The 21634-nt window shown below is 52.6% G+C and overlaps 1 protein-coding gene across 3 annotated transcripts in view; it reads right to left on the minus strand.

Moving 5' to 3' along the window:
* The window catches only part of LOC128854080 (collagen alpha-1(I) chain-like), a 95772-nt gene that overhangs the window by 22117 nt on the left and 52021 nt on the right, over window positions 1-21634 (minus strand). Inside the window, exons 7-25 of one of the 3 annotated variants that reach the window (XM_054083959.1) lie at window positions 16758-17010; window positions 16264-16673; window positions 13207-13251; window positions 12209-12328; window positions 7432-7470; window positions 7252-7305; window positions 6420-6473; window positions 5815-5922; window positions 5129-5182; window positions 4036-4089; window positions 3861-3905; window positions 3565-3618; window positions 2787-2831; window positions 2361-2414; window positions 2231-2275; window positions 1826-1879; window positions 1411-1455; window positions 1110-1163; window positions 435-479 (exon numbers count right to left, since the gene is read on the minus strand). In XM_054083959.1, the coding sequence (XP_053939934.1) occupies window positions 435-479; window positions 1110-1163; window positions 1411-1455; window positions 1826-1879; window positions 2231-2275; window positions 2361-2414; window positions 2787-2831; window positions 3565-3618; window positions 3861-3905; window positions 4036-4089; window positions 5129-5182; window positions 5815-5922; window positions 6420-6473; window positions 7252-7305; window positions 7432-7470; window positions 12209-12328; window positions 13207-13251; window positions 16264-16673; window positions 16758-17010 (1632 nt within the window). Of the gene's footprint in view, window positions 1-434; window positions 480-1109; window positions 1164-1410; window positions 1456-1825; window positions 1880-2230; window positions 2276-2360; window positions 2415-2786; window positions 2832-3564; window positions 3691-3860; window positions 3906-4035; window positions 4090-5128; window positions 5183-5814; window positions 5923-6419; window positions 6474-7251; window positions 7306-7431; window positions 7471-12208; window positions 12329-13206; window positions 13252-16263; window positions 16674-16757; window positions 17011-21634 lie in introns of all 3 variants that reach the window. The other 2 variants (XM_054083957.1, XM_054083958.1) reach the window with 2 other exon arrangements.

Consider the following 21634-nt stretch of genomic DNA (forward strand, 5'->3'; position numbering starts at 1 on the left):
AGTTTCAACCAGGGTTTTGCCCCCAGTGGGCCTTTTGGAGCTGAGAGCAGGTACATGCTTGATCTGTTCCCTGTGGAGGGGTAGAAGGCTCCAGAGCTTCTGGGTTCATTCACATCAAACCATTAGTGCCACCAACATGTCCTGATGTCATGATGATGAGCAGCTTATCCTCATCATCACTGTGTCCCTTAGCACACACTAAAGCACTCCCACTTCCCTTGTGCCTCCCCAAAGCAGATGATATCTTAGGATACACTGTCATGACTGAGAGCTTCTCTTACTACATCAAGGCAAGCCCAAGGGCATCTCTGCCTTCCTAAAAGTCTGCATTTGCCACCAATTCAAACATCAACTCCAAACACAGGCAAAGAACGTGAAGCCGGTGCCTTAGGCTGCTCTGATGCGGTTCTCCTGCATCCCAAACCATCACTCACCCGCTCTCCGGGGGTGCCTTTTGAACCTGGCAGGCCAATGAACCCCTTCAGAGGGAGACACAAAACACAAGGTAAATAAAACCGCAGATGAGAAGATTGCATGCACCACAGGGATTGGGGGACACATAAGCCCTCCCAAGGCTGCCCCCACCCACACAGGAGCCCCCAGCATAAGGGTGATATCCTTGTTAGCCTCCAAAATGCAACCACCTGCCCCTCACCCTGCGTCCCTCTCCTCTTCTGCAAGCATCACTTCTTAGCTCTGCATGTTGGGGTTTCAGCACAAGAAGTAAATGCACCAAGGGCTGTGCTCAGAGGGGACAGTGTGGGTCAGGCAGGGGGAAGACCAGGCTGCCCTGCTTCCCTACCCTTCGCAAAGGGCACCTCAGCACCCAAACCCTTGGGAAAAGGGAAGGGACAGGCAAGGCTGGGGCATCTCTGCTGAGAAACCCACAAGGAAAGGAAAAAAAGAAAATCAAGGTCCCTGCAAGCAGCAGAGTCAGGATCTTTGGAATCTGGAGATGAGGAGTGCGGCCATAGGGAGGTGGTCATCATCCCCAGCAGCCCTTGGGCCACAAACACCACGGGAAGCAGGGGGTTGGCAGGGCATTCGCCCACGGTGCTTCGCGAGGATGAGAGCACCTCGTGCCCAGCCACCCGCTCCCATGGACTTACCCCAGGGCCCTCCTGCCCCAGCAGTCCCCTCAGCCCAGGGGCACCGTCTGCACCCTGCAAGAGGAGTGGTGCCATCAGCCCATGCTGTGCTGGGCAGAGAGCGCCCAATCCCACTGCGTCCCCTCCCCAGAGCTGTCAGGGACCCCCAGGCTTCATTTGTGAGGTCTGCGGCAAGCGCTGCTCCCCTCTGAAAGCAGGGGCAGGGATATCTCACTCCACCTTTCAGGTCCCTCTGGGGGAAGCCCTGAAGCCCGGGCTTCATCCCCACCAAGGTCAAAGCATGCCAGCAAGAAGTTCTTACAGTGTCTCCTTTGGGACCAGCAGATCCCTCCATCCCAGCTGGACCCTGGGGAAGAGCAAAGGCGGTGGGAGGTTTGGGAGAAGGAGGATACTGCTCACTGTCCTGCTCTGCAGATGAGACCCCAACGCAGAAGAACCCTGCATGGCCCCCCAGGAGCTGCTTGTCACACCCTGGGGACAACAGCCCCATCACCTCACCCTCCCCATCCTGCCCAGAGCACGGATACAGACCTTCCCACCCATCCACCTGCTCCTGGGTGAGCATAAAGACCTGCAGGGTCAAGAATTTCGCACCCATTTGCAAAGTGCAGGGAGACAAGGTCCCAGCAGCTCCTTTCTTGCTCAGCAAGCGCATGGAGGGGGGACCCACACCTTGGAGATGTGGTGGGCTCTGTGCCAGGACAGCACTCACTCACCTTCATGCCCCTGGGGCCGGGGGGGCCGCGTCTCCCCTGCAAGCCCTGCGGTCCCTGCAAAGCAGCAGGGGACGAGGAGCCGCCGTTAGAATCAAATCCCTGTACAGATCACGCAAAGCCTGCGGTGCAAAACCTCTCCTGGGAAACACCGCTCTGCTGAGGAGCTCCGGGGCTCCAAGTCGGTGAGCATGAAGGGACACCCCCTGCCACTGCAAGGGGTATGGAAAGGTTTCCCACTCCCTTCTCAGCCTCTTTGGCAGATTTTGGGGTAGGCTAAGATCACAGCCCAGCTAGAGGAGGCTCCTCCAGGCTGGGTGACCCTTGGGACACCCTCCCTTCCCAGCACTCCCACCAGCTGTCCCAGGACACCCCATCACTAAGGTTTGCTCACCCCTCAGTGCGTACCTTGGGGCCCCGGGGGCCAGGCAAGCCAGGAGGGCCCATTTCTCCCTGGGGAGAGAGAGAAGGGAAGGGACAAGATGAGCGCAGTGGCCAGAAAATCCCAAGTAGCAAAGGATGGGAACTGCAGACCCACCTGAGAACCATTGACACCTCGGCATCCAACAGATCCCGGCTCCCCTGGCTCTCCCTGTAATGCAAGATGGTGCTCAGCACTGTGGCCACATGCACCGTGCGGGAGGAGACTGGATGGGGCCCCCCAGGCACCCCCTAGGGTAGCAGAGGCAGCTCCGGGCTGGTGGGGATGCTGGGGGGGCTTTATGAATGTGAATGAGTTTTCACACCATTTGTCCTTTGCATTTTAACTCCCCCCACTACCAGGAGGCTGTGTTTTAAGCTCGCTTTTTAGGTGGAAATCAGCACAAAGGGTGAAATGTGGGCAGCTCACCCACACTGGTCCTGCCCCGCTCTTGCTGTGAGCCAAGACAGCAGCAGCTCCTCCAGCCCAGCCACCACCTGCGTTTCAGTGATGATTTGATTGAACCAAAATGATCTGACTTACCATAGGGCCGGCAGGGCCCGGGGGACCCACTGAGCCACCTTCTCCCTGGAGCAGGAGAGAAATGATGCCAGTTTTCTCTCCTTTTAATCTTCACATCCCTAATTCCCTTTCTCTTTCCATCACTTATATGATGGTCTTTCAAACTTCATGCCCTTTGCTCCCATACTTCCTTCATATTGGAAGGTGCTTCCATCCACCACACCACTTCAATTTTCCTTTTAAATCCTCTATAAACCCTTCTCAGGCTGAGATGCCTCCCAAAAGACGTGGCAGCAGCAAAGTTATCGCCATACTGAGAGCAGCATGGAAAAACCCAGGTGCTGTCAGCCTGGGAATCATCTCAGCTGAAGGTGGTCACCTAAAATAAACCGCGATGCAATGTGCTCTACAAAGGCACATTTCTCTTCATTGCCAGCTAGGAGAATAATCTGGGATGCAAAGGTCCGTGTAGAAGATGCTGGAGATGAGAGGAGGCTCCTGCCCCTGACATGCAGAGGGACAATGTTGCCTGGTTGCTCCGGGACAACATCCCCATTGACAAGAGACAATTCCAGGACACAGATATTGATGAAAAAAATGCAAAAGGATCATGAAGATGTAGTTTAGGTCCAGCTTTCAGAAGAAAAAATATAAGGATTTGTAAGCCACAAAGTGGTGGCAGTGTAATGCAAAGCCCAAGCCCTCACTCCTCAGACCCATCTTTCCAGTGGAGAGAAGCAGTTGGGGAAGGTTCGTCCTTGGGGAGGACTGTTGACACAGAGAAAGCAAAACCACTCACCTCTGGCCCCACGGGGCCCTGGAAGCCCATCGCACCCTTCAGACCTGACATTCCCTGGGAAAGAAGCCGGGAGCAGGGCATCAGCAAGGTGCCCACCCTGAGGCAGCAGCTGCCTTTGTCCCATCCCTTGTAGGAGAACACAGAGAACTCAAGGGCTCTGCCCAAAGCCAGGAGAACTTGGGCTGGAGCCAGGGACAGAGTTTTGGCCATCACAGAAACAGAAAGGGGGCAGCCCGGGAAAGGGGATGCAGGGAAGGAGCAATCACAAGACACTCTGGGCTTCCCCATTAACTCACGTGAAGCCCAGCAGGACCTGGCAGGCCATTTTCTCCCTTCAGTCCCTGGAAAAGCCAAGAGCAGCCTAAGCAACGCAGGACAGTGTGATCTGGGGCTGGAGAACCACGGCAGGGAAGGAGCAACCCTCTACTTGACCCAAGCAGGGCTGTAAAGAGCATAGACAGACACCCTCACCTTTGCTCCCTTCTCTCCTTTCTCCCCAGCTGGTCCAGGGTCACCCAGGAAACCCTGAAATGGGAACAAGGACATGTGAGCCCCAGCTGGAGCATCAGGAGCTAAAATGTGGCTGGTGTTCCTCAAAGGACCATCAGAGCTGTGCAGGGGGATGGAGACCTTCAAGTTTGTGCTAAATGAATTGGCCCCAGAAGAAGAGCTTGGCTGCTTGTCCCCACCAGAGTGCCACCCTACTGGGGCTACTCCACTCCCACACCCCAAAGTTTGTGTTGCACCATGCTATGGGCAACAGTGACAAGGAGGTCTGCAGGGCTGGGACAGGGCTCTGTGTGGCACCACTGGACTGGTTGGCCATGTCCTCACTGCCCATGAGGACACCTGGATGCCCTGAGCTGCACACAGCACCAGTGGGGAAGAAAACATTCACGAGTGGTGCAAAGCTTCAGGTGTCCACAGCTGCCAAGTGCTCAAGTGCAGAGGTCAAGCCCAAGGGCAAGACATTCTCCATCTGGATGCTGGGATGATGCTCACAGGCAAGAGGGTACTAAGTATGGCCCAGAAAAGACATGAGATAAACCACATTTGATTGCTCTTTCACAAAGAAGAAATTGGGTTTCAAACACTCTGCTGTCATCAGACCTGGGAGGATCTCAGTGCTGAAATCTCTCGGGTACATCCAAATATATTGGCTAAAAAAGACCTGGGGGGACAGAAACCAAAAGTGACAAAAACCCCCTAGTATTTAGTTTTTAATGGACATTTTACATCCTGGCTGAGAAAGCCCTGGAATAGCCTGGAGGGGATGCGGGGCTGGGGCAGCTCTGAGCACCGGGCAGTCACGCAGCTGGAGGCTGAGCAGACACAGAGGTGAAGGTGGCTTCCAGCCAGGATCCCACCTGGCTGAACGGTGGCAACAGAGCATCACACACCCTCCTGCAACATCAGGCTGACACGTGCACACCCACAGGCTCAGAGTGGTGCACCAATGAAACCAGTGAGGAAAAGCTCTTCTTGCTTGGCATTCACTCTACGTGCTGGGACAGAGTTTGACACCAAATCATGTCCGTGGCAGAGCAAGCAAGAGCCAGCTTACCTCTTCTCCCTTCTCACCAGTCAGGCCCCGGTCACCCTGGAAGCCCTGCAGTCCCTGGAGAGAGAGAGGAAGGAGCAGAGCAGGTCCTGAGTAGTCTCACTGCCTTTTGCCCATGGCCACTCCAGTGCAGACTCCCACCCCAAACCCCTCAGCATGGTCCAAGTCCCTGTCACCATCCTCCAAAAGCCCCTGAGGAAGCTTCCAGCCCAGGTGCATCGCCTGTATTCCCTAGGGATTGCCTGGAAAAGGGCTGGAAATGTCACACCACTGAGTGACCAGCTTTGTAGCTTGAATGCTATCCAGGCAGTCCATAACTGCTCTTACTTCTTCCCTTTCCCCTGTTATTTTCTGCTCTAAAAGCAGCTAGGAGGTTCGGATGCAGAAGAGCAGCCCAGCCCTCGTGCTCAGGCCCACCCAGGGATCTGCAGCACTCGGGATATCCCAGCTTAACGCACACCTGTGCTGTTTGACAGCCTTTTTTGCATTGAGAAAAATGAACCTCGAGGCACTAATCCAGGAACTGCCTGGATTTAGGCTTAGGAGGAGTATTTTAGTTAAAAGAGGCAAGTGAACATAAAGAGCAGCAGAAGTAGGAGCCTCTGGTCTCCTGCCCGAGGCTTGGGGCTGCAGCTTCTCCACTCTGACGCTGGCCATGCCACGGCCCTGCCTGCTCGCCCCCAGCTCACCTGCTCTCCTGGCAGCCCCCACGGCCCGGGTTTGCCATCCAGGCCAGGGAAGCCATCCGAGCCGGGATAACCTGCACGTCCTGGCAAGCCCTGGAGCCCAGGTTCACCCTGGGAAGAAAAAAACCCAAGCATGGGTAATTAAAAAAATCCACATCATTATGAAACTCAATAAACTCAACGCTGTGCTGTGCCTGCCTCCTGCTTTCGCAGCAACGCCTGCTAAACACCAAGTGCCTCGCGAGGAGATGGTGTGGGTGGGTATGGGGGAGAAGCTTCGTGCATCCAAGCACTGCAAACGCTGGGCAGATGGATCTGCCCAAGCTCTCCAACCGAAACTGGGAGAGGCACAACCACTGTCTGTTCAGCAAGAAAAGAAGTGGAAGGCATAGTGTTTTAGCAGCAGGCGCTGTCTGCTCAATCACACGTCCTGCTGCCAGGTGTCCTCTCACCTCTGACCCCACTCCCTTGCAGCAGGGATTGATCCAAGAGGGGTGAGGTCTCCAAGGGTTCCCAGGCCAGACCCAAGGGCACACTCAACCTCTCCGAACTGTACTTTCCCTGCAGAGAATCCTCCCCTGGGCACCGCTGCCAGCACCCCCACTCACCATGTAGCCCCGCTGGCCTTTCTCACCCGGTTCTCCTGGATCTCCGCAGGGTCCCTGTGCAGAAACAAGGATCGAGTCAACAAATATGTCCTCCCACCTCACTCCATGCTGAGATCATGAGCCCTGCAGAGGCCGTCATGGGGAGAACGATGAGCATTACAGAGAGGCGGTATTGGGAAGGCAGAACAGGAGGATTCGCATGCCTTTGGCACAGCCACCATCCCACCCGTCTCCGCAGGGTCTACGGCCAGGGCAGGTGTGGAGGCAGTGACAGATCCAGTCCTCATTACTTTGGTGACCTATGGAAGGTCAGGATGGCGAGTTTTGCCTTTGTTTCTTTAGCCTCATGGTTCACAGGCCAGCCCGGAGCGGGAAGCATCACCCAGCCATCCCGGGGGTTGCGGGAATGGGGCTGCAGCCCCACCAGCACGGGGCTGACCCCACACAAGTGCTGCACCAGCCGTTCTCTGGCTGGGTTTGTGCCTTTGGGAAGGATCCACATAGTCCTTATCCAAAGACGCTGGCAGGAACCTGATGCCCTGGAGAACATAAGCCAGCACTGTTCAGCTGGCAGAGACAGAGGGGCAGAGGCTGCGTCTGCCAATGAAACCTAGGGAGGTGGATATCAAACATCACTTGAGTTTCAGTGGGAAACGGGCAAGCAAACCACTGGGCTTCTTTGAAACTTAATCCCAAGGTCCTTAATTACAACCTAAGACCATTCAAGTGGCTGGAGATCTCGACTCCGCAAGCTGCCCCAGCTCAGTGGAGGCGGCAGTGCGGCCAAGCAGCACCCAGTCATGAAGAAGACACCAGGGCTGGCCTTACTTACAGGTGCTCCTGTTCTTCCTGGATGTCCTGGAGGCCCTGGGGCTCCGGGTTTTCTCTGGATTAAAAAGAGAAACCTTGGTAAAACAGATCTCACTGACAAAGTACTTGGAGAGAGGAATATCTAGCTGAGCAAGCAGAGGGAAAAACGAACCACACAAAGTTACTCAACACCAATACTCACCGGCCAGCCTGCGTGTAGAAGCTGGAAAAACGATGATTGCTGAAAGCAGAAAGGAAAAAAAATCAAAATATCCTAATAAAAAAGTCCCAAATCCCTTTTTTTTGCTGGCTTCAAAGCCTTTATCCCGTTGTTTGGGAAGACACAGCAATGAACTGGTCGTCTACTTAATCTATTTAACTTTTGTGTATGTAAGTCATGGGAGAAGGCTTAATTCGAGGAAAATGTGATAAGGAACTCATAGCCTTGTTAGCAAATTAAGACAGAGAGCTCACTTCTTCTGAAGTCTGCTGAAACTCAGCTCCTCCATGACTGCCCCAGCAGCTTTGGGACACCAGAAATGCTTTGCACATGGAGATGTCAGAAATACGTCAGTAGTGAGTACGGGAACCACCATTTTTAGCCCAGGTTGGACTGAAACAAGCTTTAGCAATGCTGCAGTTTGCTCTGGGTGGAAAGCTCATCCCAGCCAGCCCCACCCGAAGGCCCAGGTGAGCAGATGCCCAAGTAGTCATGGCTAGCAGGCCGCCTCCTCTCTGCCCCTAGCAGCCAAATCTTTCATGCCCCTCCAATTTTCTAGAAGATCAGATGACCACAAAGAGGAAAAAAACACCCAAAAGCCACAGGTTGGCCAAATTCCATCATCAATCCCCACAAATAATCTCATCATACTTCAAAGCCAAAGTAAAAGTACTAAAAATTCACAGGTCTTCTCTGACCTTCTCTTCCAAGCCAGGTTTCCTAAAGTTTTGGGAGATGACTGAGAAACATAACGACTTCTATCTCCAACTACCAGCCATCTCCTTCCCTCCCAGCAGCATAAAGCACAGATACTCAGGAGGCAAACATTTCTTCCTCGTCCTTCTCACAGCAAGGCTGAACATATGGTCCAGGCAGCTCCTCCAAGCTCTGTCTGGTAGCAAAGGCCGAGAAAAACCCCTCCCTGTTCCTCACACCAAGCTAAAGGCACTGGAGGAGTAGGATTCCCACATGCTCCTCATCTTCAGCCTTGGGGCCACTGGGAAACCTCCTCCTGTTTCCCATTCCAAAAATTTGTCCTCTGATACCAGGGAAGAGAGAAAGGACAAAGCCAAGAAACTCATTATGGAAAACAAACACAGACCTATCAACAGATGGGAATATTTCTAATGATTAGGAGGGCTCTTGGGGGGAAATGATGGATGGATGGATGGATGGATGGATGGATGGATGGAGGATGGATTTAACTGGATGGATGGATTTAACTGGCTTTAACACCACACCAGACCTCCCAGTCCCTTCAAGCTGATCCCAAATTGATTATTGTCAGCAATAGGGTGCAGCCCTTGCCAGCCCACTGGGATCAGGCCACGGCCCTCTCGTCCATGCAGCTCTCATTTCTCTCAAAAGCTGCTCACAAAAACTTTGAGAGGGGCTTGGAGCTCAGCCAATGCTTTTGCCTTGTCTTGGGAATCAGTGAACTCAGGTTCACTCAGGACAGGATATTATTTCATTAGGCTTCAAAACAAAATCCAGCCTTTTAAAAAGAAGGGGAGAAAAAAAAACATCCCACAGGAGATGTGAACTCTTATTTCAGAGCGCCAGAAGGCAAGGAGGGGGGAGAGAAATTAATTGCCTTCTGCAATTTCAGCAGGAAACAGCCGTCGCTTTGCTCGCTGCAGCTCTGTGCAGAGGGAGCAGCGGGAGGGGTACAGGGATCGTAACAAAGGGAGGGGATGGAGATGGGGAGTGAACACCGTAGGGATCTGTCCCTCGGGTAAAACTCCAGCCCGAGTGCAGGGGCAGGGAAAATCCTTCCGACAGGTCTGCGGAGAGCATGTCATGCCCTGCAGCAGGGACTTGGCCGCCCTCCCCAGCCCACAACACAGCTATAAAGCCACGCAGTCACAGAGCTGTGATAGCTGCTGACCTTTCAGTAGCAGGAAAACCCTAAAGGTTGCCTACTGGTTGTGCGGAGCAATATTTTCTTTTATTTTCTCTTGCTCTAAGGTTAATAGCTCTCATTCTCCTGGCCTGACCTCTTGCTTTTAAAGGCAGTGGGAGACGTAAAAAGAAATTACTCTAGCGCTGCAGGTCAAGCTCCCTAATAACTGCAGGAGCTCCAGTTCTCCTTCCTTCCCTGGCTTCTGGGACTCCACTGCTACCAAGGTCAACACTGTCAGAACAAGACAGCAACTATTTCTGCCCCCCGAGTCACACCAAGACAACTTCTTGGCAAACCTGATGTTTGTCTGCACGTCATGAACAGACAGACAGGGGCATGGGGCAGCACCACAGTGGCTGGTTTTGTTCATTCCCATGAACAGCCGAGACTCGTTTCACCGGGAAGGAGCAGCAGAGGCTATTGAGCATCCCAACCACCATAACTGCTCTGGGACAGTCACTGGTGTCCCTTGCTTTCCCAGTTTACCATACTGTTTTATATCTCCTGGCCTGAGAGGTGGCTCCTCTGCCTCGCGCTTCCAAAGGCTGAGCCCACAACAAACTCCAGCAGCCCCCAAATCACAAGCACTCGCTTCACAAGAGCAGCACTGTTCCAAGCCCCAGCATTTCTCCAGCCCCCAGGAGCTCGTAGGGGGCTGCAGAAGCAGACAACCTCCCCCCTGTCCCCACAGCAGCCAGCACTCAGCTTTTCACCCCTGCGCTATCTCAACAAAGATTAGCAAAACACAGCCCACGGCTTTGCACTCCCTGTTTCCTGCTGCCAAGCAAAACCCCACTGCCGGCACTGCCGGGGTCATACGGCCACAGACACAATAGCCCAGCAAGGCTTTCGGGTGCCCCACGTCATCCTCGCCAGACACTGCCTTCCCCTCGAGATCGGCGCTGTGCCAAAAGCACTGGGATCAATGCCAGCACACAACCCTCGGGTGCCTGCAGCCAGGGACCCGACAGCCCTCCTGCTTCAGCTCCCCAAACAGAGACGAGGCCATCTGCTCCCTCCAGCATTCCCAACGCCTAAGCACCGAACGTGGTGGTACACCAAAGAAATCATGCTCTACAGCAGCATCCATAGGCATGAACTCTTCTGCCTCCAGAAGAACAAAGCCTGAGGTTGCTTTTCAAATGCAGGCAGGGAAAAATATATATTTCTGGCACAGCAAGGAGCATCAGCAGCCCTGCAAAGTGCTGCAACCATGCCCTGACTACAGGAATTGATTACACGGATGTGTACCCCCAACACCCTGGTAGGAAGGCAATTGTCCTGGTGCAGCCATGGAGATCCTCCCTAGCACTGCAGGCTTCTCCCAGACAACCTGTCCAGCTCACTCTATCCTACCACTTTTTACTCCGGTCCTGCATTGCGTGCCTGGATGGGTCTCATCAGCATTGGTAACAGCACAGCTTCTGCTCTAGAGCAGCAGGAGGACAGCAGAACACTGAGGTCCACCAGGTCAGCCAAGTTATCTCCAAATGATCAGCTCTAGGAGGAATCTGATCTTCTCTAAGGCAGGTGTTTATCTTTTATGGCTGCTTTGATCCAATCCAACACAAATTTGCAAGGGGCAGGTCTGGCCCAAGCCAGGTTGGTCATCCCAAGCCGAGAGCCAGACTGGCACAGGATCCATCCTCTCCACCTTGTACCCTTCCTTGGGATGTGCTGTGGTGGCACAGCAGAGGTCCTCCTCACTGTGTAGTTTTAACAGCATTAAAGGCATTTTCCCTGGAGCAGAGGGTGCCATTACACCTCCTCGCAAAGGAATTAATTGAAGTTAATAAATCAAATGTCCCACCCAAGGTCACTAGAGCTTTTAGAGAGCTGGAGCATTAAGCCTAGCCTCTCCCCAGCCTGTTACTCTGCTGGTTGCACCACTTTGCCTTTCAAACTGCTTTGCCTGGTGTCTGCTTCAAGCAGCCAATATCATCCAGCCAGGCTGCAGTCGCATGAGCGGCACAATACAGACACACAAAGCAGAGAGCATCGCCACTCCAGGGATCTCCAGCCCTGCGTTGGTTAGTAAAGGCCCTAAGGCAGTTAGAATCCCAATGCTTCCTCCTATTGCCCTGCCGGGCTCAGGCAAAGCTTGAGAGAGAGTTTGAAATTGAGCTTGATCACAGCAGTCACCGAGCTCTCAGGTGATGGGGAACCTGGACGAGGCTGGCCGGATTCTTGTCATGATTTTTTCTTGTCATGTTTTGCACCAGCTCCACCGCAGATGAAGCACTCCTGGCTCCCCACAGGTCCCAACCCTGCTCTTGCGCTCCCCAAAGTGGCAAGATTTGGGTGAGAAAATATCTTGTCTTAGCAAGAAGCCTGATGGCCATCAGCCCTGTGAGCTAGAGCCAAAGCCACAGCACACAGCTGGGTCATGGCAGAAAACTGGGATAGAGTGGAAAACAGCAGCAAAGCTTTGTCACCAGCAACGCAGAGCAGGAGAAGGGCTGCTTTCTGCACCGCTTGGATCTTCTTTGGCCCCTGCAGAGGTAGGGTATGAACCACCCTTGATCACAGATATGTGCACACCAAGGGGACTCAAGATCTCACAGTCAGTCCCAGGGAAACAGGGACTGGACACGCACTGACCCCACTTCACCCAAGGCCAGATGCCTGCAGAGATGCCTCCAGAGAGCAGCATCTCTCCCCTTGGCATCTTCCCTCTGTCCCCATCTGTCGCTACCCTGCCTCTGTCCTCCCACCCAACAGATTAGGAATCTCAACCCACCACGAACTCTTCCTCCCGGCTCTCATCCCAGCAGAGCCAAAGTTCGCCTGCACAGGAGCTGATGGGGAGGTGTATGCAGAGCTTCCAAAGTGCTCACCCACATGGCCGTAACTCACCAGAAATGTCTGCCAGTCCTCCTTGGAGTTCCTCCAGAGGATGATGGTGGGGACACCAGGGATGCCCACAGGGCCCGGGTCACCCGGGCGGCCCGTCCGCCCCATGGCTCCAGGGTACCCCTAGGAAGGCAAGGGCAGCTCCTTACAACCAGCGGGCTTTTTAAATGGTTAACACGGGTGCTGAATCAAGTCAGCATCAGAGCAAAGTCTGGGTCTAGGCATATGCTTCGTTCCTGGCTTCAAATCAGCTCTTAAGATCTAAATAAACCTGAGAACGGGAAAGCAAAAGGAATGAGCTTCATACGCACACGCTTGTGCCCAGACCTGTCTAAATGCCACAGGTATCGAAGCTAACGCACACAGAGCGGCACGACTCACAGGGCAATGAGTTTGTCCTTCTTCTTGGGAAAGATGGAAATGGCCACGCAAAAGTGATCTCGAGCACATTTGCTGCTTTACTGATGGGGAAACTGAGGCACCACCCTTCTTCCAGAGCATCTCCAAGCTTCTGTCAGTGTGCTGGGGCAATGCTGTGTGCATCAGGAGACTGCCCTGAGCTGTGTTGAGTTCCTAGAGCTGGAAGGGCAGCCACAGGTCTGACCAACGCAGTGCTGGAGGACAAATGCCCCTCCAAGATCAACTGGTGGATATAGCACAGGGCTGAGCTCTGGGACACACCAGCATCCTTCCTCTAGGTGACGTGAGCTAGAACTGTTTCATCTCCCCGCTTTGCTGCCTCTGCAGAGCCATTAAATGACTCAGATGAAAGACAGCAGCTTATCCAGACAGTCAGCTCAGTCCTGAGCCTGGGCTTAAAATATCCAGTAAAAATAGTCCTTTCCTCTTCCAAATGCACATTAAGGGCCCCAGACTGCAGCTTCAGAAGCTCACACCGCCCTCTTGATGAAAAACACTCAGAGCAACCCAAATAATCTGTAGCTTTTATCCCAGACCCTACACCTCATCCTGTACCTTCCTGTATTTTCCTGGATACTCACTTTGTCTCCTTTGGGTCCCACCAGTCCACGTTTCCCAGGATAGCCCTGAAAGGCAAAGGAAAGCAGCTGTGTCACCCCAACCACTGGAGATCCCACAGGTTGGGTGACCAGTGCCACAGCCAGGGCCATCCCAGTGCCAGCGAAGCAGGAACTGAAACAGCTGATTCAGAGCAAACTGGCAGCAAAAGTCTCAAAGAAACATCCCATTTCTTATGGGCAAGGAGGAAGGTGCACCCCATTTCATGTTGTTCCCTTCCCATTCTTTCTCCTTGGCATCAGAAAGCAGCTCAGCTCGGCCGCTGAGCAGCGTAATCCTGTGGCATCCAGCAGAGAAACATCCCAGCCCATATGGCTGGGGAGCAGGAGCACATTTCCTGACACCTGGTGAGGAAAGGCAGTCTGTTAGGAAAAAAAAATCCATAAAGCTGGGTCACGGCCATGCACCCAAACAGTAGCTTGGAAGAGGATGGAAACATCTGCAGCTTTGAACTTGCGTGAGATCTGATCGAGCCCATCTCTAGTTAAAAGTGCACATTTTGGTTAAGGAGTGGCCCTGCTTTAGGGCTTCTCTACCGTAGCAGCTGGCCAGACAGAAACACAGTCAGATGGGAGATCCCAGCTTTTCTTGATGAAAGAAATCTACCTGGAAGATGTCAATAGAGCCGGAGAACACGTCGGGCTGCAGCACAGCGTCTGCCTGCGTGTCTGCTGCAGAGCTGCGGCTCTGATGGCTTCAATGACAGCCACTCGTTTTATTCTGAGCTTGCAAAAGGCCTTGGCTGAGCCAGGTAGCGAGCCTGGGAATCCATGCTGAATTCCACCAACCCACACCAAACTACTCACCCCACGCCGAACTACACTACCCTACGCCGAACTACACCGTCCCAGCACAGCCCCGGCCGCATCCCCAGAACCACAGCAGCTGAGCCCCACATCGCTATGAAAACTAAGGAGCTTTTGATTACCGGCAACACAGTGAAATCGCTGCAAGGAGGATTAGCAGGATGGTAAAAATCAGAAGATTTTAAAGGAAGAAACACTTTCTGTTTCTCACAAGATGTTGGGTTTTTCTCCCCACTGATCTCCAACGCTTTTACAGCAGACAATAACTGGGATGGGAACTGAGGGTGTGTGGTCTATGGGGTCTACAGTCCATAAATAATGCCCTTAGGAGCACTAGGGCACGATCAGGACTTGGCAGGACGCTCAACACACCTCCTCCCACACCTCTTGAATGGAACAGCCATTCAAAGTGCTTTTGCAGAGGCAGAAAAATATCTAAAGGTGGCAAAACATGAACCTGCACCAAGGGAGAAGCCCCTGGTGTGGTAAGGCAGGGCTGGAAGTCTGTGCCACACTGATTTTCCTGACCCCTGCCAGTGAAAGAGGAGGTGAAAAACCCCACAAGCGAAAAGGTTGATGCTAAAACCCCATTATTTCCAAACTTTTCCTCTAAGAATAACAAGATGACACCACCAGACACCCTCCCCACCTTCTGCCCAGATCCTGGTTGGCAAAGCTGCCTGAGGTGAGGCAGCAAGAGGCACGCCCAGCACATATCACCACCACCAAAACCATGGCAAAGCCCCATTCCCTAAGGAAAACCCCCCAAATTCCTTTTAATGAAGTTTTCCAAGGCAAGGTCACTGACTTTATGGTTTCCCTTCCACAGGATGCATTTAAACACTCAAAACATCCACGGCAGCAGCGAGGCATGTGGATGTGAATTCTAGGTGTTCAAGGCTGGGCAGCAGTCCCAAAACAGGCTCTACATGCCCAGACATCCTATAGCTTAGGATGACCAAAGGGGCTTGATGGGATGGAGACCCAAGAAGGCAGGAGGACCTTTGGGGACCAGCAGCGAGGGCAGAGCCCACCTGCCCTCAGCCCTGGGGAGCAGCAACAAAACATCAGGAAAAGTCGCAAGGCTCAGAACACAAACATAACTAAAATAACAGCTCCAATCATTGTAGAGAGATTGGAGCCTACACTTGCATGGGCCAGCATCGCAACCTCAAACTCCTAATGCTGGGATGGAGCTGCTTGTACCTGTGTTTCCAACCCAGGCCACTCATGATGGAAAGAAAAGCCATCTCAATACTTTCTACAAGTGGAAAAGCAACTCCCTTCTGGCTGGGTCCCCTTCTCACGCTGCCTCTCCTCCTGCCAGCTGACAGCAGGGCTGTCAAATGCCGTGACGTTTCCTCCACTCCCGGGATTTTTTCATCCTTCAGCATCTGTTCCTTTTGCTATTTTCTTCTATTTTCGCTGTCAATAGCTGCAGCAGCAAGGAGGTGGCATGAGGGGGAAGTTAGCAGTCCTAAATTTAGCCGTTATCCTATGAAGCCTGGCTCATCGATGACGAATTTAGAGCCAGGTCCCTCAAAAAGAGCCGTAAAGGCAGCCATGCGTGGAGTCCTGCCCCACAGCATCCAGACCAACCCTGAGGGCAGCCCCAAGCTCAGGGCATCCCACACAGCTTTCATGCGCGTGTCTGCACAGTGGGGAGGAGAAAGTGTCCATGGTGACTCCTGGCAGTGGTAATGAGTAAATAAAATGGGATTTTCAAGAGGAATCATTCAGAACATTTAACCAAATTAGGGAAATAATTTTGGCAGAGAACATAAACACGAGAGAGTATATAAAACCAGTTTTTCAGCTACTTCGCAATGAAGACTGATGACTTCTTTAAAGATTTATCTATTCTAAGTCATAGAGTCATGGAATGGTTTAGGTTGGAAGGGACTTTAAAGCCCACCCAGTTCCACAGAGGGACACCTCCCACTGGTTTAGAGGGCTCCAAGCCCCATCCAACCTGGCCTTGAACACCTCCAGGGAGGGGGCAGCCACAACTTCCCTGGGCAATCTGTTCCAGTTGCCAGAGAAGTTTCTTCAGGGCCATCAAAAAACCTTGCAGGGCCAGGTTGGTGCACAGTTTCCCACTGTAAGGTGCCAACACCACAGATGAGCAGCCTGTGCCCACCACACGTTCTGAAGGGGAAGATGTGTCACCACCCATCCCTCCCCTCGAGCAGCCACATCGCCTCTGCCACTCACCGGCAGCCCTGGTGGCCCTGGCAGCCCTGGAGGTCCCATCTTCACATGACCCTGCTGCCCACGTGCCACTGGCAAGATGGGGTGTCCCAAGTAGGCAGTGCCATCCCTGAGCCCTGGGACAGAAGGGCTGGTTTCTACTGGAGGATGCTCTGGGGTGCCTGCTGCTGACCCCATTCCCAGGAGACCTTTGGGCACATTTCCGTTGGGGGCAGCTGCCTGAGGTGCCGATGGGGAGATCTTGGCGAATGTTTCAGGCATGTCCAGGTCACTGATGGCATCACCGGGTTTGCTGGGCAAGAGCTGCCACCGGGTGCCCACATCACCTGTCAGCTTCTCCGTGGTGACATTCTCCTCCCAGGGTTCAGAGGCACGCTCCTTCTTGGCTGCTCTGTGTATTTTGGTGGAGGGTCCTGGAAGGGTGAAAGCACCATCAGGTACCCAAGCATCACGACAGTGTGCAGAAGAAACAGAGGAAAACATGACTATGGACTTACCGGACCTACCAGTAACCTGTAGGCTGTTCCCTGGCCTGCCAGGGCCAGTGATTTTATTATAGGTGGAGTTCAACAGCTCAAAGCCTTCATCCTCAATAGAAAGGCTGCCCTCCTCTTCCTCAGCCGACAGCATGTCGGTACCAGTCACTGAAGTCAGGGTGCTCCCATCAGGCTGGATGTTGAGGGTCTCCTGGGCATCCTCCCACGTCCAAGGTGGCCTCAGGGTCAAATCTGAATCAGTAAGTCTGGAGTTCTGAAAAGGAAGAAGAAGAATAATGCAATTTGAAGTTTTTACTTTTCCCTTCCTCCCTGCTCAACACACTTTGTGCTTCTTAATTTCCCACAGGCGTGAGTGCTGCTGGGGGATACATGGCAGCCCAGGGCTTCTGAACCCCAGGCAGGAAAGCCCGAGCTCCAGGGAAGCTCATCGGTGATGGGCAGGTCAGTTCAGCCCCCTGCAACACAAAACTCACCCTCCACAAGTGATACAATCCAGGGTCTGAGAGCGTTGGCCAAATGCTTCTGGAATATTGGCAGGCTTGGCACCATGACTGCTTCCCTGGGGAGCTGTTCCACCACCCTCTGGGTGAAGAACCTTTTCCTAATGTCCAACGCAACCTTCCCCTGGCACACCTTCCTGCCATTCCCTTGGGTCCTGTTATTGGTCTCCAGAAAGAAGAGCTCAGCGCCTGCTCCTCCTCCTCTCCTTGTGAGGAAGCTGCAGACCTCTATCAGGTCTCCCCTCAGTCTCCTTTTCTCCAACCTAAACAGACCAAGTGACTTAAGCCATCCCTCATACAGCTGCTGCTCTAAACCCTTCACCAGCTCCATGCCCTCCTCTGGATGCTCTCCAGCAGCTCGAGATCCTTTATATATTGTGGCTTTCCTCTACAACGGTCCCCCCTACAATTACTAACGCTGGAGGGGCATCAAGAGCCCACAGCTTAATGAACAGAGATCCAAGCTTGAGAGCAATTACTAAACCAATTAAAGCAAATGTATAGAGTTACATCAGGGATCGATCTGCCCCGTCAGCTTCTGTGTATTCCCTGGCTCCCAGTGGTGTCAGGGGATGGTACAGGAGATGGAAGCCCCCACAGCACATCTGCTCCCCAGCCAAGCAGCTGCAATAGTGCTTCTGATAAACCTCCAAGGGTTGGAGAAGGAAGGCAGACACAAGCCTAAGTGGAGCCTCTTGCATCCTTGTGGTTAATTAATTTCAGGTGGTGGCTTGCAAAGGATTCGCTCTGTCTTCAGCTGCCACAGGACAGTGCAGGTCACAATGACTCTTCCAGCCCTACAGCCACCAGCAGAGCCCAGGTACCACCCATGGAGGAGGAGAACAACAATGCTTATAGAAATATCTGCGCTCAAGATGAAAGCGCTGAATATGAAAAAAGAATTAAACCTTAGAGAGTTTTCCTGCATCTAAAACACACATTGCTTTTCCCTCCAGCTCCAGTATAAGTGCTGGCACTGGGTTTGCACACTGAGCCACACACATGCAGGCCCAGGGTTGGGTTGGGTGGTGGGTGCAAAGGACCGTTGCCTCTACTGGAACACCTAGCAGCATTTTCATCAGCCTCAGATACCCACCATCACCTTCTCAGAGCTTGCTCCACACTTCCACTGAGCTCCATGGGACATGGACAACCTGGGGCATGGCACCGAGAAGAGCTGGTGGGACTACAGCCCTGGCCAGTGACTTCTTGGCGCTGGTGCCATGCAGCTGATGAAGAGATAGTCTGCGAGAAGTCACTAGAGGGAGATGCAGGCCCACGCTTGCTTTACAGGGCTGCAGAAGGGGAGAAGAGAGGTAACAAGGAGATATGGAGCATCCTTCCCATCCTGACTTCTTCTGAGTGAACCCATTACTTAGCTCTGATTCTGTGCTGCACCACGGACCCAAGACGCATGCTCACTTGGAAGCACCAAGTTGGATTTGTATGAACAGCAAGTAACAAAACCCAGCTTCACCACCAGAACTGATGATCCTGCAGGCAAGGACCCAACAGTACGGGTGGCTCAGGGGAGCTGGCTCCAACCAAGTCACACTTCTGGAGGGCTCTGGGAAGCAGAGGAGCTCCAAAGGCAGCAAGAGCCGCTGAAGACTTTACTGCTGCTGGATGCCACACCATCAGATTGGAGATTTCCAAACTCTTCTCATTCCAAGTGAAAACATCCATTTTTCAGTTTTCAAATGTCAGGTTTGAAGAGTTTCTTTTAAAAACAGCTGAAGCGCTTTGCTCTCAGTTGTGAAAACCTTTTTTTTGGAGGGTGTTGTGGGGCCACACAAGCTCGTCAAGATCGCGGCCCCGAAGAGCAAATGAAGGTAAAGACTGCGTTTCCTAAATGGTACCCAGTGTCCGGGTAAAATTCAAGGACATGAAGGAAAGAAAGTGGCAAAAGCTCTGCTCAAAGTCACCAGAACAAAACACCTGAAAGGGACGGGCTGCAATGAAGCTGTTTTCATCAAGAGAAACACTAATGTGCAACAAATGAGCCTGCGGAGTTTGGAACAAATGAAAACATGCTGTCAATTAAATCACAGCGGTTTCGCTCCCTTCGAGGTGGAGGGAAATCAGGCTTAAAATTACTAGAAGAAGGATGCAGGCAGGGCGGCTCACCTGCAGCACAGGCAGGCTGGACCTGGAGCAGCACGGCAAGCTGTCGAGTGTGGCCAGCTGCCACGTCCCTGCCCTCACCCAAGTGTCCTGGCCAGACCATGCCCTCTGCTCAGTGACACAGGAGCCAGGGACGATGCTGCTGGTGGTTGATCTGAGCGAGCTGGGCAAAGCTCACCAGGTGGACACACTCTGCACCGCGTTACAATGGCACTAAAGGGAGGTTTAGGTGCTGGAGTAGTTTCAGGCAGATTATGGAGCTGCACTGACCTACCCTGTGATTCACAGAGCGTTGTGCTGAGCAGAGGACCGCTGGGAACTAGACCTTGGGGCAGGACATGCCCTTTCCCTGCCACCTTAGATCTGCATCAGCTAAGCAGAAACTATCTGGAACGTAGCACTTTCCAGCAGCTGGTCCTGTGGCTTAGCTTAGGCCATTCCATGTTAGAAAATGTTAGCAAATAATGAAGGAAAGGGCATTCCTCCCTTGTGATACTATCCACACAGCCCAAGACCAAACTAGCATAGTCTCTGCTGGCCACATTCTTATAGAATCATAGAATTGTTAAGGTTGGAAAAGACCTCCAAGGTCATCGAGTCCAACCTTCAAAACAATACCCACATGCCTACTAGACCATATCTCAAAGTGCCACATGTATGAATTTTTTGAACCCCTCCAGGGATGGAGACTCCACCACTGCCCTCAGCAGCCTCTGCCAGAGCTTCACCGCTCTTTCAGTAAAGAAATTTTTCCTACTATCCAATCTAAACCTGCCCTAGTGAACTTGAGACCATTTCCTCTCATCCTATCACTCCTTACTTGGTTGAAGCAACCAGCACTTGCCTCATCACAACTCCCTTTCAGGAGCTGCAGAGAACAATAAGGTCTCCCCTCAGCCTTTTCTTCTCCAGGCTAAACAATCCCAGGTCCCTCAGCTGCTCCTCATAAGACTTGTGCTCCAAACCCTTTCCCAGCCTTGTTGCCCTTCTCCTCTAACCCTACAGTAACATCACAACCCTACAGCTCTTCTCATGGAGGAAAGATCCAAGTCTCAAGGAAAACAGACATCAGCTCATCAACCACATGGGTATTTTTTTGGGACCCCAAAACTGCTGGAATAGGGATTGAAGCCACACAACACATGAGAAGGTTGAGGACAGAGCTGCTAGGCATCAGCAGGACCCTCTGCAGTTGCATACAGCAGTAGGAGCTCTCAGGAGGACAAGGTAGGATCCTTTGGCCCTTTCCCATCATGCATGTTATCAGGTATATGCCTTCCCTCTCCTTACATATGGGTCCAAGGCAGAACAGAGCTGTGGAACTAAAGTTAAGGAAAGGTTTCTCCCTCTATCTCCATTTTGTAGCCCCTTCACACACAGCATAGTAATTTCTTCTGCTTTTCTTTGCCACAAGCACTTTTCTTTGCCACACTGAGGTCAGGGAGAGGGGGTGCAAAAGATTAATGATGGTTTGTATTAAAAGCAGACAGTGTTCACCCAGGCCAGCCCCTCCATAGCCACACACCACCCAGCCGATGCGGAGACCATCCCACCCCCTTCCCCTCCGATATTCATCGGTGCCCAGAATTAAATTAGTCTTCTCAAATGCATCAGAATCAATGGATTCAATTACACGAGGGTAAAACCCTTCAGAGGTTCCTTCAGTGTAACACATAAGTCAGACTTTAAATCCAGTTAAGAGCCCCCCTGTCATTAGCTTTAACTAACGTGGTTTGTGGTGCTGTTTCTATTTAAGCTGGTGGCAGTCAGTAAGAGTGTGTGTTACAGCTCTTAAAACAGCACTTCTTTTTTACCCCCACAACTAATACCATCTAAAGAAACCCCTTAGTTTGTTTTACAAAGTCCTTTTGGGCAAGAAATCAAATAGAGAGCAGCAGACAAAGTGTTCTGGCTAAAACTCGATTCCATCATTTGCACATCTTAAAACACGATTCAGCTGTCAATGATGAGCAACTGCATTCCCTGCAAGGTCACCTTCCCATAGAAGGTGTGAGAGGAGCCAAAGGGGAAGCGAAGGCTCCTCCAGGCAGCTGGTTCATCCTCAGCTCAGCCCAGCTTTGCTCTGTGGGGCTGATTCCTTGCCCACCCCCAGCAAGGAGCCCTAGAGCTGCCTGGAGAAGGGAACCGTACGGCACAGAGCAGACCTGGAGACTCTGCAGACCCACAGGTGAGGTACCCACAAAGCTCAAACATGGCCATAGATACCATTCCTGTCCACCTTCGCAGGCCCTC

The sequence above is a fragment of the Cuculus canorus genome, chromosome 19, assembly GCF_017976375.1.
Source record: "Cuculus canorus isolate bCucCan1 chromosome 19, bCucCan1.pri, whole genome shotgun sequence".
Classification (NCBI taxonomy): Eukaryota; Metazoa; Chordata; class Aves; order Cuculiformes; family Cuculidae; genus Cuculus; species Cuculus canorus.